At 62.8% G+C, this 13,822-nt stretch overlaps 1 protein-coding gene across 1 annotated transcript in view; it reads right to left on the bottom strand.

Moving 5' to 3' along the window:
- Window positions 1-2,774, bottom strand: part of LOC134420631 (protein unc-13 homolog A-like) — a 45,022-nt gene extending 42,248 nt beyond the window's left edge. Inside the window, 1 exon segment of the mRNA XM_063160823.1 lies at window positions 2,696-2,774. Coding sequence (XP_063016893.1) covers window positions 2,696-2,717 — 22 coding nt within the window. The 5' untranslated portion in view covers window positions 2,718-2,774.
- Between the last annotated feature and the right edge of the window lie 11,048 nt (window positions 2,775-13,822).

Here is a 13,822-nt window from a genome sequence, read left to right as displayed (position 1 = left end):
CCATCCATGCTCCAGCCATCCACCCACCCATCTGCCATCCATCTTGCTGTCCATCCATCCTCCCACCCCTCTATCCATCCACCCACGCCTCTGTCCTTCCTGTCTCTCCATTCCCCCATCCTTCTGTCCATCCACCCACCCCTCTGTCCATTTTCCTGTCTCTCCACTCACCCACCCTTCTGCCTGTCCATCCCTTTGCATGTCTGTCCACCCACTCCTACCATCCACAATTTGTCCATCCCTCTGTCCGTCCATTTACCTGTCTCTCTGTCCCCTCCCCTCTCTGTCCACCCACCCATGCCTCTGCCTGTCCACCCCACTCTCTGGTCTCTCCACACACCCATCCCCATGTCTGTGCCCCACACATCAGTCTGTCCATCACCCAACCCTCTGTCCAACCCTCCATGCACCCCTCCATCCGTCCACCCACCCGTCTGTCCTTCCATCCACCCCTCTGTCCTTCCTCTCCCTCTGTCCCTCCACCCACCCACCCACCCCTCAGCCTCTGTGATCACGTCTCCCATCCCCTTCATCCATCTGTCCCTCCGTCTCTCCATCTGCCTCTCCAGCTGCCCGTCCGCCCGCCTGTCCATCTGTCCGTCTGCCTCCCGCCACTCCAGACACCCCCTCCTGTCCCCAGTCACCCCACGCTGCCGGGTCACTCCAGTCCTGTCACACAGGGACAGCCCTGGCACAAATCCCCCAGGAGGGGCAGGGAAAGCCGGGGGAGGCTCTGGGGTGGCACCCGCACCCCCGGGACCCCCAGAATAGCGCGGGGAGCGTGAGCAGCGAGTGGTGACGGGCACCGGGGGAAGCCCCAGCCCACTCAGAGCTGTTCTGAGCAGCCACCCCCAGCGCCGCCGAGGGTGTCACCGCATGTGACAGTCCTTTGAGTGGCAGTAAAGAGGCACTTCCCCTGCCAGAGGAGAGTACTGAAATCTGGGGCTGCCGGGGGGGCACACAGGGGCACGCCAGCGGTGGCACTGCCACCAGAGAGGGGGCTGTGACAACACCTCAAGGACAAGGACACGTCAGGGGGTGGAAGGGGCTCAGCCTCCATCCTGATGAACTCGGGCAGCACCGGGAGAGCCCCATTTCCTCCAGATTTCACCTGGGGTGAGGGAATCCAGGAATCCAGACACTCTATGGCCCACCTCGTCCCAGCTGTCCCTCTGCCACCTCCATCCTCTGACCCCAAGACACACGAGTGCTACCCCATCCCCCCCAGGATGTCACAGGGCCTTGAGAAGGGGGTAAAGGGACCCCTCCCGACTTCTGTCCCCCCTCATTGAACATTCAGTCCAGACTGAGCAGCGAGGCCGAGGCCAAGCCCGCAGGACTCATTTGGGCACTGGGGTGGGCAGGGCTCAGTGTGCTGGGTGCAGGGATACCCTGCCTTGTGCAGTCCCCCAGTACATCCCAGTATGGGAGACCAGCACCAGCTCCCCTAACTGGGCACACAGCACCAGAGCCCCAGGTCGTACCCTGACCCCCACCAGCATCCCCGTGCCAGGCTGGGCAACACCTGCAGGGGCACAGGGGGCTGCAGGAGGTGGGGCTGGGGCTCGGGCTGCAATCTGAGAGGCGTATTTAGGGTTTCAATCCCCACAGTGTGGGATTTGGGGTACATAGGGTCTGTTTGGGGGAGTGAGAATGCAGAGATACATAGATGGGTTAGGATGATTTTGGGGGGATTGAGAGAATGTAGAGATACATAGATGGGGGTAGATGATTTTGGTAGTGGAGGGATTTTAGGGGTTGGGGGTGCTTCAGGGTGTAATTGGGGGGGTGGGGGTGGATGTGGGGTGTTGGGGGCACAGATGGGTTATTTTTGATGAGGGGGTGGTTGGGAATGCAGAGGGCTGCATCTGCAGGATGGGGTGCCTGAGGATAGGCGTGAGGGGTGTGGTCCTGGGGGGGCTGGGTAGGGGGTATATGGGGAGGGATGCGATGGTGGGGGGGTGTACGAGCACGGTGAGGTCAGTGCTTGAGGGGGGTGTGGGAAGAGACGCGAAGGGAGCAGGATGGGAAGGGCAGGGGCTCCGAGGGGGCGGCAAGCTGGGTAGGATGGGGTGGGCGGCGAAGGGGGAGCCCCCTCCCCACGGCGGGGGAGGGCGATGGAGGGAGCCCGGGGGTGTTTATAGGGGACCCCCCTCCCTCCCCGGCAGAGGGAAGTTACGGGGGCAGCTCCCGCCCCACGGCGCTGGGAGGATATGAAGGAAACCCGGGAGTTGTTCCGGGGGGAGCCCCTTCCCTCAGCGGGAGGGGAGCCCGGGAGGGTTCCGGGGGGAGCCCCATGGGGCGGCGGGAGGCGCGGAGGGAGCCCGGTCCCTCCCGGCGGGGCTCGGGGTCAGGAGCAGCGTTCGGGGGGATCCCGGGGGTTCCGGGGGATCCCGGGGGGTTCCGGGGATCCCTGAGCGGGCAGGGCGCGCCCACACCCCCGCCCCTCCCCCACCCCCGCTCCTGGCTCCCGCGCCGCGCGCGCGCCCCCGCCGGTTCATTCATAAATCCACGCGCCGGGCGCTGCTGAATGGAGCCGTTCCCACGGCCCCCCCGCCTCACCGCCCCCTCCCGCCCGCGCTCCCCTCAGCCCCGCCGGGCCCGCGCTCCCCCCTCTCCGCCCCGGGCTCCGCTCCGTCCCCGCGCGGGACGCGCCCCCCGCCCGGCCCGCGCCCCGCGCCCCGTGCCCCGGTACCTCCGACGCAGAGCAGCGACATGGCGGCGGTGCGGGTGCCGGGGGGCGCGGGGGGCGCGGGGGGCCCTGGCCGCCGCCCGGCTCTAGCGCGCCGCCATCTTCCCTCAGCACCGCGGACAGCGCCTGACGTCACCGCCGCCCCCGCCCGCGCGGCGCCGCCCCCGAGCCCCGCCCGGCGCCGGGGCCGAGCCGGGTCTGGGGTCCGGGGGGGGCACGGGGCGCGGAACGCACGGCACGGCACGGCCACACGGCACGGCCACACGGCGCGGCCACACGGCACGGCACGGCCACACGGCACGGCACGGCTCGGCCACACGGCACGGCCACACGGCACGGCACGGCCACACGGCACGGCCACACGGCACGGCACGGCCACACGACACGGCACGGAGCACGGAACGCACGGCAGGGCACGGCACGGCACGGAGCGCGAAACGCCCGGCACAGCACGGCTCGGCACGGCACAGCACGGCACAGCACGGCACGGCTCGGCACGGCACCGCCCGGCACGGCACAGCACGGCACGGCACAGCACGGCTCGGCACGGCTCGGCACGGCACCGCCCGGCACAGCCGCAGCGCCCCGCGGAACGGGCGGGAGGCGCTGCCCAAAGCGGGGCCGGCGCTGTCCGGGGTGGGTCCGGCCCGCTCGTCCAGCCCCGGGGCCGTGGTGCCCTCCCTTCCCCGGCAGGGTGGGCTGGGGGAGCTGTGCGTGTATCCTGCCCGAAGGGGGGGTGGCTTTGGGGTGCAGAATTTACCGCACCCCCACAGGTGTGCCCCCCCCGGGCCGTGCTGGGCATGTTCAGAGATGGGTCTGAGCAGGGACGCACTGTCATTGTCACCCCTCTCATTGTTGTGTCCTCTCTCCTCTTGGCCACCAAATGTGACATCCCAAAAAGGCTCAGATGTGAGCAGTGATCCCAGCTCAGGGGCTGCAGGAGCTGCCGTGGTCCCAGACAGGAACCAGCACCCAGCTCCAGGTGCTGGCCCTCATGGGAGGGGTCCCACATGAGAGTAAAGCAGGGACCTCCACCTCCATCCCTGGGGACACGAGCTCGGACAGGGATTCACCCTGTCCCCGTTTGACTCCTCTTGTCGTGGAGCCAGGTAATGGGCTCACACTGCCAACCTGCTGATCCTGGTGGCTCCAGCAAAGTGTCACCACGTTACTCCCATGGGATCATTGCCCAGCAGAAAGTGGCATCAGGAACACCGGGAGGAAAAGACACCAAGGGAAACTGAAGCAGAGAGAGCAAGGGAAGGTGTGCACACAAGGGCACCTGTGGGACTGAGTGCCCTGGCCTGACCCTTGCACGGGTCCCTCATCACTAATGAGTGACCCCAAACGATAGCAGGGCCTGACCCTCCCAGAGCAGCCCCAGCCCCTGACAGCACACTACTGGAGCCACTGGTGGCAGGAGATGTGGCAGGGGGACACCCACGTGTGCCCTCACACACCTGCACAGCCCTGCCGCTCCCACAGGAGCGCACGGAGCCCCGTGGGGTGACAGCCCGGGCAGGGTGACCCAGTGTGGGCAGCACGGGGGCCCAGCTGTGACAGCCCCGCTGCCACCTCCAGGAACAAGGCCCAGCTGTGACAGCCCCACTGCCACCTTCAGGAACAAGGCCCAGCTATGACAGTCCCACTGCCACCTTCAGGAACAAGGCCCAGCTGTGACAGCCCCGCTGCCACCTTCAGGAACAAGGCCCAGCTATGACAGTCCCACTGCCACCTTCAGGAACAAGGCCCTGCTGTGACAGCCCCACTGCCACCTCCAGGAACAAGGCCCTGGGGATACTGGTACAGTGAGCAGCAGTGGGCACAGCCCTTCCTGCCAGGGAAACTGAGGCACAGAGAGCTGTGCTTTGCACCAGTGAGCACCCAGAGGAGGCAGGGTCACCGGGCAGTGCTGAGATGCCAAGGCAAGCCCCGGCTCCTCAGGCTGAGCCCCAGCCCCCTCCCCAGCACATCCATTCTCCTGGCTCTGCCTCCCAACAGCCCTGCCCCAGGAATGGCAGAGTGGGGGTCATGCCAGGGTGGGGCTCAGCACTGGGGCCACCTCCTCCCTCCCTCCCCTCACTCTGGGGGCTCTCACCCCCCTCTGCCCCCCAGTGCCTGTCAGAGCCCTTCCAGACCCCCATCGAGTCCCTGGTGACAGACCAGGAGTTTGTGGCACCCCCAGCTCTGGCATTCCCACCGTGCTCCCCCCACAAACACCATCCTGGCAGGAGCTTTGGGGCCCCCCAGACACCCCAGAGCCCTTCCCCACAGCAGGGACGCGCCAGAGGCTCCTCCCAGCCCACCAAGGACTCTCGGTGTGTTTTTGGTGCCATCCCTTGGCATCTCCTCCCTGCTCTGCCAGCCCTGCGGCACCAGAGCTGCCTCCAGCTCAGCGTCAGCGCACCGCCCGTGTGTGGCACGCGTGGGGCACGGGCACACTCCTGTCACACACACTCGTGTCACACACACACATCACACGCACGCTCCTGTCACACATGCACTCGTCATACTCATGTCATACACAGCGCACACACACACTCGTGTCACACACACTCATCACACACACTCATGCCACGCACACTTGGGTCACACTCATGTCATACACACACAGCACACACACAGTCATGTCACACACACGTCTCACACACAGTCATCACACACGTGCATGTGCACACACACTACTGTCACACAAACGCTCGTGTCACATTCATCACACACACACTTGTGTCACACACACTCTTGTCGCACTCGTGTCACACACATTCGTGTCACACATGCACTCGTGTCACACACACTTGTGTCACACACACTCGTGTCACACACACACTTTCACATCACACACACTTGTGTCACATACACATCCCACACTCACTCGTGTCACGCACACTCGTGTCACACACATTCCTGTCACACACATTCGTGTCACACACACACTTGTGTCACGCACACTCTTGTCACACTGGTGTCACACACTCGTGTCACACACGCACTCCAGTCACACACACTCGTGTCACACACACACTTTCATATCACATCACACACTCTTGTGTCACACACATGTCCCACATTTACTCGTGTCACACACACTCATGTCACACACGTTCCTGTCACACACTTTCATATCACACACACACTTGTGTCACACACACGTCCCACATTTACTCGTGTCACACACACTCATGTCACACATATTTCTGTCGCACACACTTGTGTCATGCACACTCCTGTCACACTCATGTCACACACACACTCCAGTCGCACACACATCACACACACATTCCTGTCACACACACACGTCACACACACACTCGTGTCACACACACATGTCACACACACATCACACACACACATCACACACACACATCACACACACACATCACACACACACTCGTGTCACACACACACACGTGCCTGCTTGTGCCCCCCCCCACACACACACTCACACTCACACTATCACCTACCCCTTCAAAGCCACCTTTTCCAAGCCGAGCAGCAATTCTGGAAGATTCCAAACAGGGAGATTTTCATCATTCAGCTCAATCTGTCTGCCCACCCTCCCAGCACCCATTGCTGCCCAGTGCCACCCTCCTGCCCTGGTACCAGCTCTGAGCTGCAACCGTGGCTCAGCTTTGGGTTCATTTTCTGCCCCAAACCCTTGTTTGGATGAAAAAAAGTCTCATTGGAAAGCAAAGTGTTCATGAGAAACTCCAGAGTTCTTTTCCCAAGAAAAGGCCTGGCTTTTGATCAAAATTAATGATTTTTAAAAAATAGTGCTTAGGGGAAAAAAAAAGTAAATCAGGAAGTTATCTCCATGCCTTGAAATTAATTATTTCCAGGAGCTGAATTCCTGCAACCTGCTCCTCGTGCTGCTTCCCTTCCCACACACCCCAAAATCCTTTGGCACTGTGTCTGTGGTGGTGCCCAAGCCCCCTGGGCCCCAGGCATGGCTCCATCCCCAAAGCTTCTTGTCTGGATATCCCCAAATGTCATCAAATCGCCAGCTCAGCACAAACTCAGCTTCCCCCATGACTCCTGGGCTTTAAAGGAAAAAACCAAAAAAACCACAAAAACTCAGACTTCCTAAAAAACTTTCTCAATCCCTGCAGCAAAACCCTGGGGTTGGAAAGTCTGCAAGCAGCAGGCAGGGGGGCAGGGGGCACAGGGGGCTCAGGGGGCACGGGGGGCACAGAGGGCATAAGGGGGCACAGGGGGCACAGGGGGAAGGCTGGGCACCCAGCAGGGACCACTTTGTCCCAGTAGAGAGCACTGGGAAGGATCTGATTGTCCCTGAGAATAACAAAGCCAGAGCTGGCTGTCCAGCCATGCATGGGGGGTTCAGCCCACGACCCCAAACTCCAAATGAAATCCCAATTCCCAGGAGAAGGAATGCTAAATGGAAATTGTGACACGGACAGCTGAGAGCACTGAGCACTTACTGGGGTCAGGATTCCCTTGGCAAAGCCCAGAATCCAGATGGCTCATCCCTGGGTGGGGAGCAGGCTCAGAGGGAAGGGCACAGATGTGACCCCACTGGGATCCTTTGGGGGACCCCACAACGCACATGGGAGCAGTGGGGCCAGGAGGATGTGACTCCTGAGGCACCTCTGAGCTCCTCACAGGTCCTGCTGGCACCAGGGTGACAGGGCCAGGAATGGCCAGTGACAGATCCTGCCCCGCTCTGGGAGCAGAGATCAGACCCACAGCTCTGCTGGGGTACAGCTTCCCCAGATCCTCAGGGGACACCCCCACACACCCCCTTCCATCCCAGAGCTAGAGGGGAGGAGAAGGAGAAGGAGGAAGAAGGAGAAGGAGAAGAGGAGAAAAGGAGAAAAGGAGAAGAGAAGGAGAAGGAGAAGGAGAAGGAGAAGGAGAAGGAGAAGGAGAAGGAGAAGGAGAAGGAGAAGGAGAAGGAGAAGGAGAAGGAGAAGGAGAAGAGGAGAAAAGGAGAAAAGGAGAAGAGAAGGAGAAGGAGAAGGAGAAGGAGAAGGAGAAGGAGAAGGAGAAGGAGAAGGAGAAGGAGAAGGAGAAGGAGAAGGAGAAGAGGAGAAAAGGAGAAAAGGAGAAGAGAAGGAGAAGGAGAAGGAGAAGGAGAAGGAGAAGGAGAAGGAGAAGGAGAAGGAGAAGGAGAAGGAGAAGGAGAAGGAGAAAGAGAAGGAGAAGGAGAAGGAGGGTGCCCCCATCTGAGCACATGTGTGTTGGGTGGAACAGGTGACATGGGCGCCCATCACCCACACGGGGACATGCCAGGGTCCCCGGAGCAGAGGCTGGCAGGCTGTGGGTGGCACCTGGAGCAGCCCCTTCCCTGGGCAGGCAAAGCCAAAGCAGCTCCCACACCCTCCAGCACCCAGCACATGCCTTTGCTGTCCGTCTGTCCCGCTGACGTGGGTGCTGTCCCTGTGGCGTGTCCCGGCTGGCACAGCCCCTGCCCGGCAGTGCCACCCACAGCCCACCCCGAGCAGCCTCCCCGCCTCCCCGGGGGCAGCCCGGACTCTCCCGGCCTGGGATCATTCCTCGCCTCCCTCCAGCCGCTTTCCCAGGGCTGGGAGCTGCCCTGGGCGCTTTTTGAGGGGCCGCGGTGTCAGCGATGGCCCCGGGAGCAGGGCATGGTGCCAGCCCCCTCCCGTGGTAGCCGCCGGGCATGGAGGAGGGCAGGGCAGCGGCAGCGGCCGGGGGCTCCGTGAGGTGGCAGCTCTGCTACGACGTGAGGGCCAAGACCTGGTGGATGGTGAGTGAGGGCGGCCGGGCCAGGGCTGCAGGGACCCCTGGGCTGCTTGGTTGTGGAGGGGGAAGCTGATGGCGGGCACAGGAGGGACCTGGGGCCAAGGACAGGAAGGTTGTGCCACGGCCCTGGCTGGCACCAAGGCAGGGAGGGAGGGTTGGGGTGGAACCCCCGGCCCACGTGTGCTCAGTGGTCATCTCACTGTTCCAGGGGTTTGGTTTCTATTGTTTCCCACTGATCCCAGCCTTGCCCTGGGTCCCAACCTGGCTGTCCTTGGCCCAGCTCACTCCAGGGGCTTTTCTCACATGGTTTTGGAGAAATCTTTGCTGCTGGCAAGAAACAGCATCTCCCTGCTTGGCAATGAAGGTCTCTGCTGGTGTGAGCCCCCTCCACCTCTGCCAGCCCTGTCCAATCCCTTCAGCTCCTGTCCTTGAGACGGCACCAGCAAGGGGGCCTGTCTGTCTATCTGTCTGTCTGTCTGTCTGTCTGTCTATACCCCAGCACCTGTGCTGGCCCAAGGCAGGGGCTCTGAATTGCCTTAAACTGGATTTAAGACAGTTTTGGGCACAACCTCGGACTGGTTTTGCAAAGCAGAGGAACCAAACTGCAGCTTCACAGCAAAATCTTGAGCCAGGGGACGCAGTCCCCAAGCTCCCAAGAGCCCATCACCCTTTGCAAGGGACCCCACAGATCTCCCAGGCCAGGAAAATGGGAAGCAGAACGGGCTGAGCAGATTCAGGAAGCACAAGCCACTGCCACTCAGGCTTGCAGGAACCCCAAAAACCCATTCCTGCAGACACTGGGGTGTCCCCCTCCTCATGCAGGGATGGTGCCTGGCTCTGCTGCGGCTCAGGCACAGAGCTCAGGGAGAGGAGATCAGACCCTGCCCTGCCCGACCCTGCCGTGGGCAGCCGCAGTTTCCAGGGCAAGAGGCTGGGCCAGAATCAAAGGGCCGGAGGTGGGGGGCACTGGCAGCGCCGTGCCCAGCAGAGCGCGGTGCCCTTCCCTCGGGAGCACCCACGCTGCCCCAGCATCCCAGGGCCCTCCCTGCCTGGCGCCGAACAGAGCCGGGGCTTCAGAGCCGCAAAATCGCTCCTTTGAGCGGCCCCCGCAGCCCGCGCCGGGCAGGGACGCGCCAGGACACGGGGGCGGGGGTGACGCCGGATGGGACACTGGCATCAGCCCAGGGACCCGTGGGGTGTCAGAGTGACCCCATTGCTGGGTGACGCCGGATGGGGACACTGGCATCAGCCCAGGGGCCCGTGGGGTGTTGGGGTGACCCCATTGCTGGGTGACACTGGGCTGGCTGGATGAGACACTGGCATCAGCCCAGGGACCCGTGGGGTGTTGGGGTGACTCCATTGCTGGGTGACGCCGGATGGGGCACTGGCAACAGCCCAGGGACCCGTGGGGTGTAAGAGTGACCCCATTGCTGGGTGACACTGGGCTGGCAGGAAAGGGACACTGGCAGCAGCCCAGGGACCCGTGGGGTACCAGAGTGACCCCACTGCTGGGTGACGCTGGATGGGGCACTGGCAGCAGCCCAGGGACCCGTGGGGTGTTGGGGTGACCCCATTGCTGGGTGACACTGGGCTGGCTGGATGGGGCACTGGCAGCAGCCCAGGGCCCCGTCGGGTGCCAGGGTGACCCCACTGCTGGGTGACACTGGGCTGGCAGGAAAGGGACACTGGCATCAGCCCAGGGACCCGTGGGGTGTCAGAGTGACCCCATTGCTGGGTGACACTGGGCTGGCAGGAAAGGGACACTGGCAGCAGCCCAGGGACCCGTGGGGTACCAGAGTGACCCCACTGCTGGGTGACACCGGATGGGGACACTGGCAGCAGCCCAGCACCCCGTGGGGTGCCAGGGTGACCCCATTGCTGGGTGACACTGGGCTGGCTGGATGGGACACTGGCAGCAGCCCAGGGCCCCGTGGGGTGCCAGGGTGACCCCACTGCTGCGTGCCCTGAGCTGCGCCCACAGCTGCTGGGTCCCACCCGGGCAGCTGGAGCCATGGCACCCACAGAGTTTGAGGGTGCAGAATGGGGTGGGTGCAGGCACAAACGGGAGCCTAAAGCCCAAATCAGAGACGTCCTTTGACAGCTCTGATTTGGAAATGTGTCCCTAAGCTCACATTTCCCAGTGAGGGGACCAGCGCATCAGCTGCCTGATCCACCCCCTGTGCCTGCATCCCTGGGAGGTGCTGGCAGCCCGCAGGACTGTGTGTCCTCATCCTGGGTGCAGCAGCAATTGGGAAAACACAGTTTTGCTGAATCAGGCCTAAGTGGAAATGCTTTCACAGAGACGACAGATGTGGGATGCTGCAGCCCCTCCCTGGCTCCCATTTTGGCACCTATGGCTGGGGAAGTGTCCTGGGAAAGGCTGGAGCACCCCAGGAGCTGGTCCAGTCCCAGAACCAATTTTGCCTCATGGGTGTTCACCCCTGCACCCACCCTGGCCTGCTGGGGGGCACCTGAGGCAGGGTTTTCTCAGCATTTGGGCTCCCTCATGCAGGTGTTCTGTTTCAGTCCGTTGGAAACAGAATCAAATGAAGCTTTCTGAAACGGACCCAGTGTCCAGGTTTTGCCTCAGCCCCTCCCAGCACGCCCAGCTCCCGCCAAGCATCCATCCACCGGGGCAGAGTGTGTGATGGATTGACCAAGGGAGAAAAAAATTAATCAGGCTGGAGGTAGCCATGAATTACATGGCTAAAAATACCTCTGCGGCATCTCCTGCCGAGACGTCCCTGAGCACAGCCCCAAGGAGCCTGAATCTCCGCTGACACCCCATCGATCAGCCCCTGTCGCTGGGCAGGGCCGGCAGCAGCACAGCCTCGGCCGGCTCTGCATTCCCTGCCGAGCCCCTGAGTCAGCAGGGATCGAGCGCAGGGCGAGGCGCCCGTCCATCCCAGGGAGCTGGGGACGGGCAGGAGAGACGAGCAGAGGGGCAGGAGAGAGGAGCAGAGAGGCAGAGAGAGGCAGGAGACAGGAGGAGAGAGGAGGAGAGAGGCAGGAGACAGGAGGAGAGAGGAGGAGAGAGGCAGGAGAGAGGAGCAGAGAGAGGCAGGAGAGAGGAGCAGAGAGGCAGGAGAGAGGCAGGAGAGAGGAGCAGAAAGGCAGGAGAGAGGCAGAGAGAGGCAGGAGAGAGGAGGAGAGAGGAGCAGAGAGGCAGGAGAGAGGCAGGAGAGAGGCAGGAGAGAGGAGTAGAAAGGCAGGAGAGAGGAGCAGAGAGGCAGAAGAGGAGCAGAGAGGCAGAAGAGAGGAGCAGAGAGGCAGGAGAGAGGAGCAGAGAGGCAGAAGAGAGGAGCAGAGAGGCAGGAGAGAGGCAGGAGAGAGGCAGAGAGAGGCAGGAGAGAGGAGCAGAGAGGCAGAGAGAGGCAGGAGAGAGGAGGAGAGAGGAGCAGAGAGGCAGGAGAGAAGCAGGAGAGAGGCAGGAGAGAGGAGTAGAAAGGCAGGAGAGAGGAGCAGAGAGGCAGAGAGAGGAGCAGAGAGGCAGGAGAGAGGCAGGAGAGGAGAGGCAGAGAGAGGCAGGAGAGAGGCAGGAGAGCTGCTCTCCATCATCCTGCCCTGAATGGCTCTGTCGGGGACGCTGTGGTGGCATCCACGGGTCGGGCACTCACGGCTGCAGTGGCAGTGGAGTGGCTGGCACTGCCTGGGCTGGGTGTCAGCCGTGGCCCCTCCATGGCACGGTCCCTTCAGGGACAAAGAGCACCAGGATGGTCAGTGGTGGGTAAAAACAGGATGCTGCACCCCTCCGGTGCCCGGTGAGATGGGGGTGGCTGCGGGAAGGGCGTGGCGGGACATCCAAGAGCCATCGCAGCAGCCCGTGCCACCGAGCCCTTCCCGGGCACCGAGCTCCTGCTGCCTTTCTCCCGGTGTCCAGGGCAATGCTGCTTCCCATCCCCGAGACCACCCCGAAGCCATTGGGGCCCGTTGGCATCCCCAGAGAGGGCACCGAGGTGTCCCCAAGGCGCAGGTGGCTTCTCCAGGCCCGGCCGAGCCGGGGCACTGCCCAGGCGGGGAGGCCACGGGCGATGAGCGGGGACTCGGCGTGCGGGGCACTAGGTGGCAGCAGAAGAGCGCGCACGGGAACGGCAACGGCAACGGGGACGGCAACGGGGAACGGGCACGGGAACGGCAACGGGAATGGCGATGGGCACGGGAACGGCAATGGGCAGGGCAACGGGCACGGGAACGGCAACGGGAACGGCAATGGGCACGGCAACGGGCACGGGAACGGGGAACGGCAACGGCAACGGGGAACAGGCACGGGAACGGCAACGGGAATGGCGATGGGCACGGGAATGGCAACGGGGAACGGGAAGGGGCACGGGAACGGCAACGGCAACGGGCACGGGAATGGCAATGGGCACGGCAATGGCAACGGGGAATGGGAACGGGCATGGGGAACGGGCACGCGCATGGGAACGGCAATGGGAACGGCCACTGGCATCTGCACCGGCACAGACACGGGCATGGGAACAGGCATGGGAATTGGCACTGGCACGGGAACGGGCACCGGCACCAGCACGGACATGGGCACCGGCACTGGAATGGGCATGGGAACGGGCACGGGAATGGGCACGGGAACGAGCATGGGAACGGGCACCAGCACAGGAATGGCCATGGGAACGGGCACCAGCATGAGAACAGGCACAGACAGTGGAACAGACACCAGCACCGGAGGTGGCACAGACACAGGCCCAGATGCGGGCACAGATACGGGCACAGACACAGGCATGGGCACGGGCACACTCAGCCCCGGCAGCAGACGGCAGTGCGGGGCTCGGCGCACCCCGTGGGGCACTGCGGGGACAGCTCGGGATGAGCTGAGGACATCAGGGGTTCCCGCTGGCCATGGCCACGCGGAGAATTTGGGGCAGCTGAGGAGGGGAGTCGAGGTGTGTGGGTGACAGGGGGCCCGGGGGGTGTGGGGGTGTTTAAATGGACACCCTGGCCAGCTGGCACCCAGTGTGTCCTGGGGCCCACTGATGCCTCCTGCCCTGGGTGCCACACTTTGTGAGGGGGCTCCCCACACACCCCAACAAACACCTCCCAGTGCTGCTCCAAAAGGCGGGGAAGAAACCAAAAGGTTTTGCAGGAACACTCCAGCATGCAGGAAGAAACTGGAGCTGTGGGAGAAAGGTGCTTTCCTGAGCAAGGGGGAAAAAACCACACGTGCTTGTACACAGAGGTGTGAGGTACCCACACGCACACACACACACACACACACGTCTGCACATGCACACCACGTGCTGAGGCACATGTGTGTGCTGGCCCCCATGCACCCAAACTTGAAAACACATGTGCATGCACACAGTTCTGTGCACACCCACACACACACACACTCACATATACACACACACAGAGCTCCTTGCACGCACACCAACCTGCTCAGGCACACCTGGG

Source organism: Melospiza melodia, chromosome 7 (assembly GCF_035770615.1).
Source record: "Melospiza melodia melodia isolate bMelMel2 chromosome 7, bMelMel2.pri, whole genome shotgun sequence".
NCBI classification, from domain to species: Eukaryota; Metazoa; Chordata; class Aves; order Passeriformes; family Passerellidae; genus Melospiza; species Melospiza melodia.
Note: the sequence above shows the minus strand (reverse complement) of the source record. Positions and strands in the feature narration are given on the sequence as shown.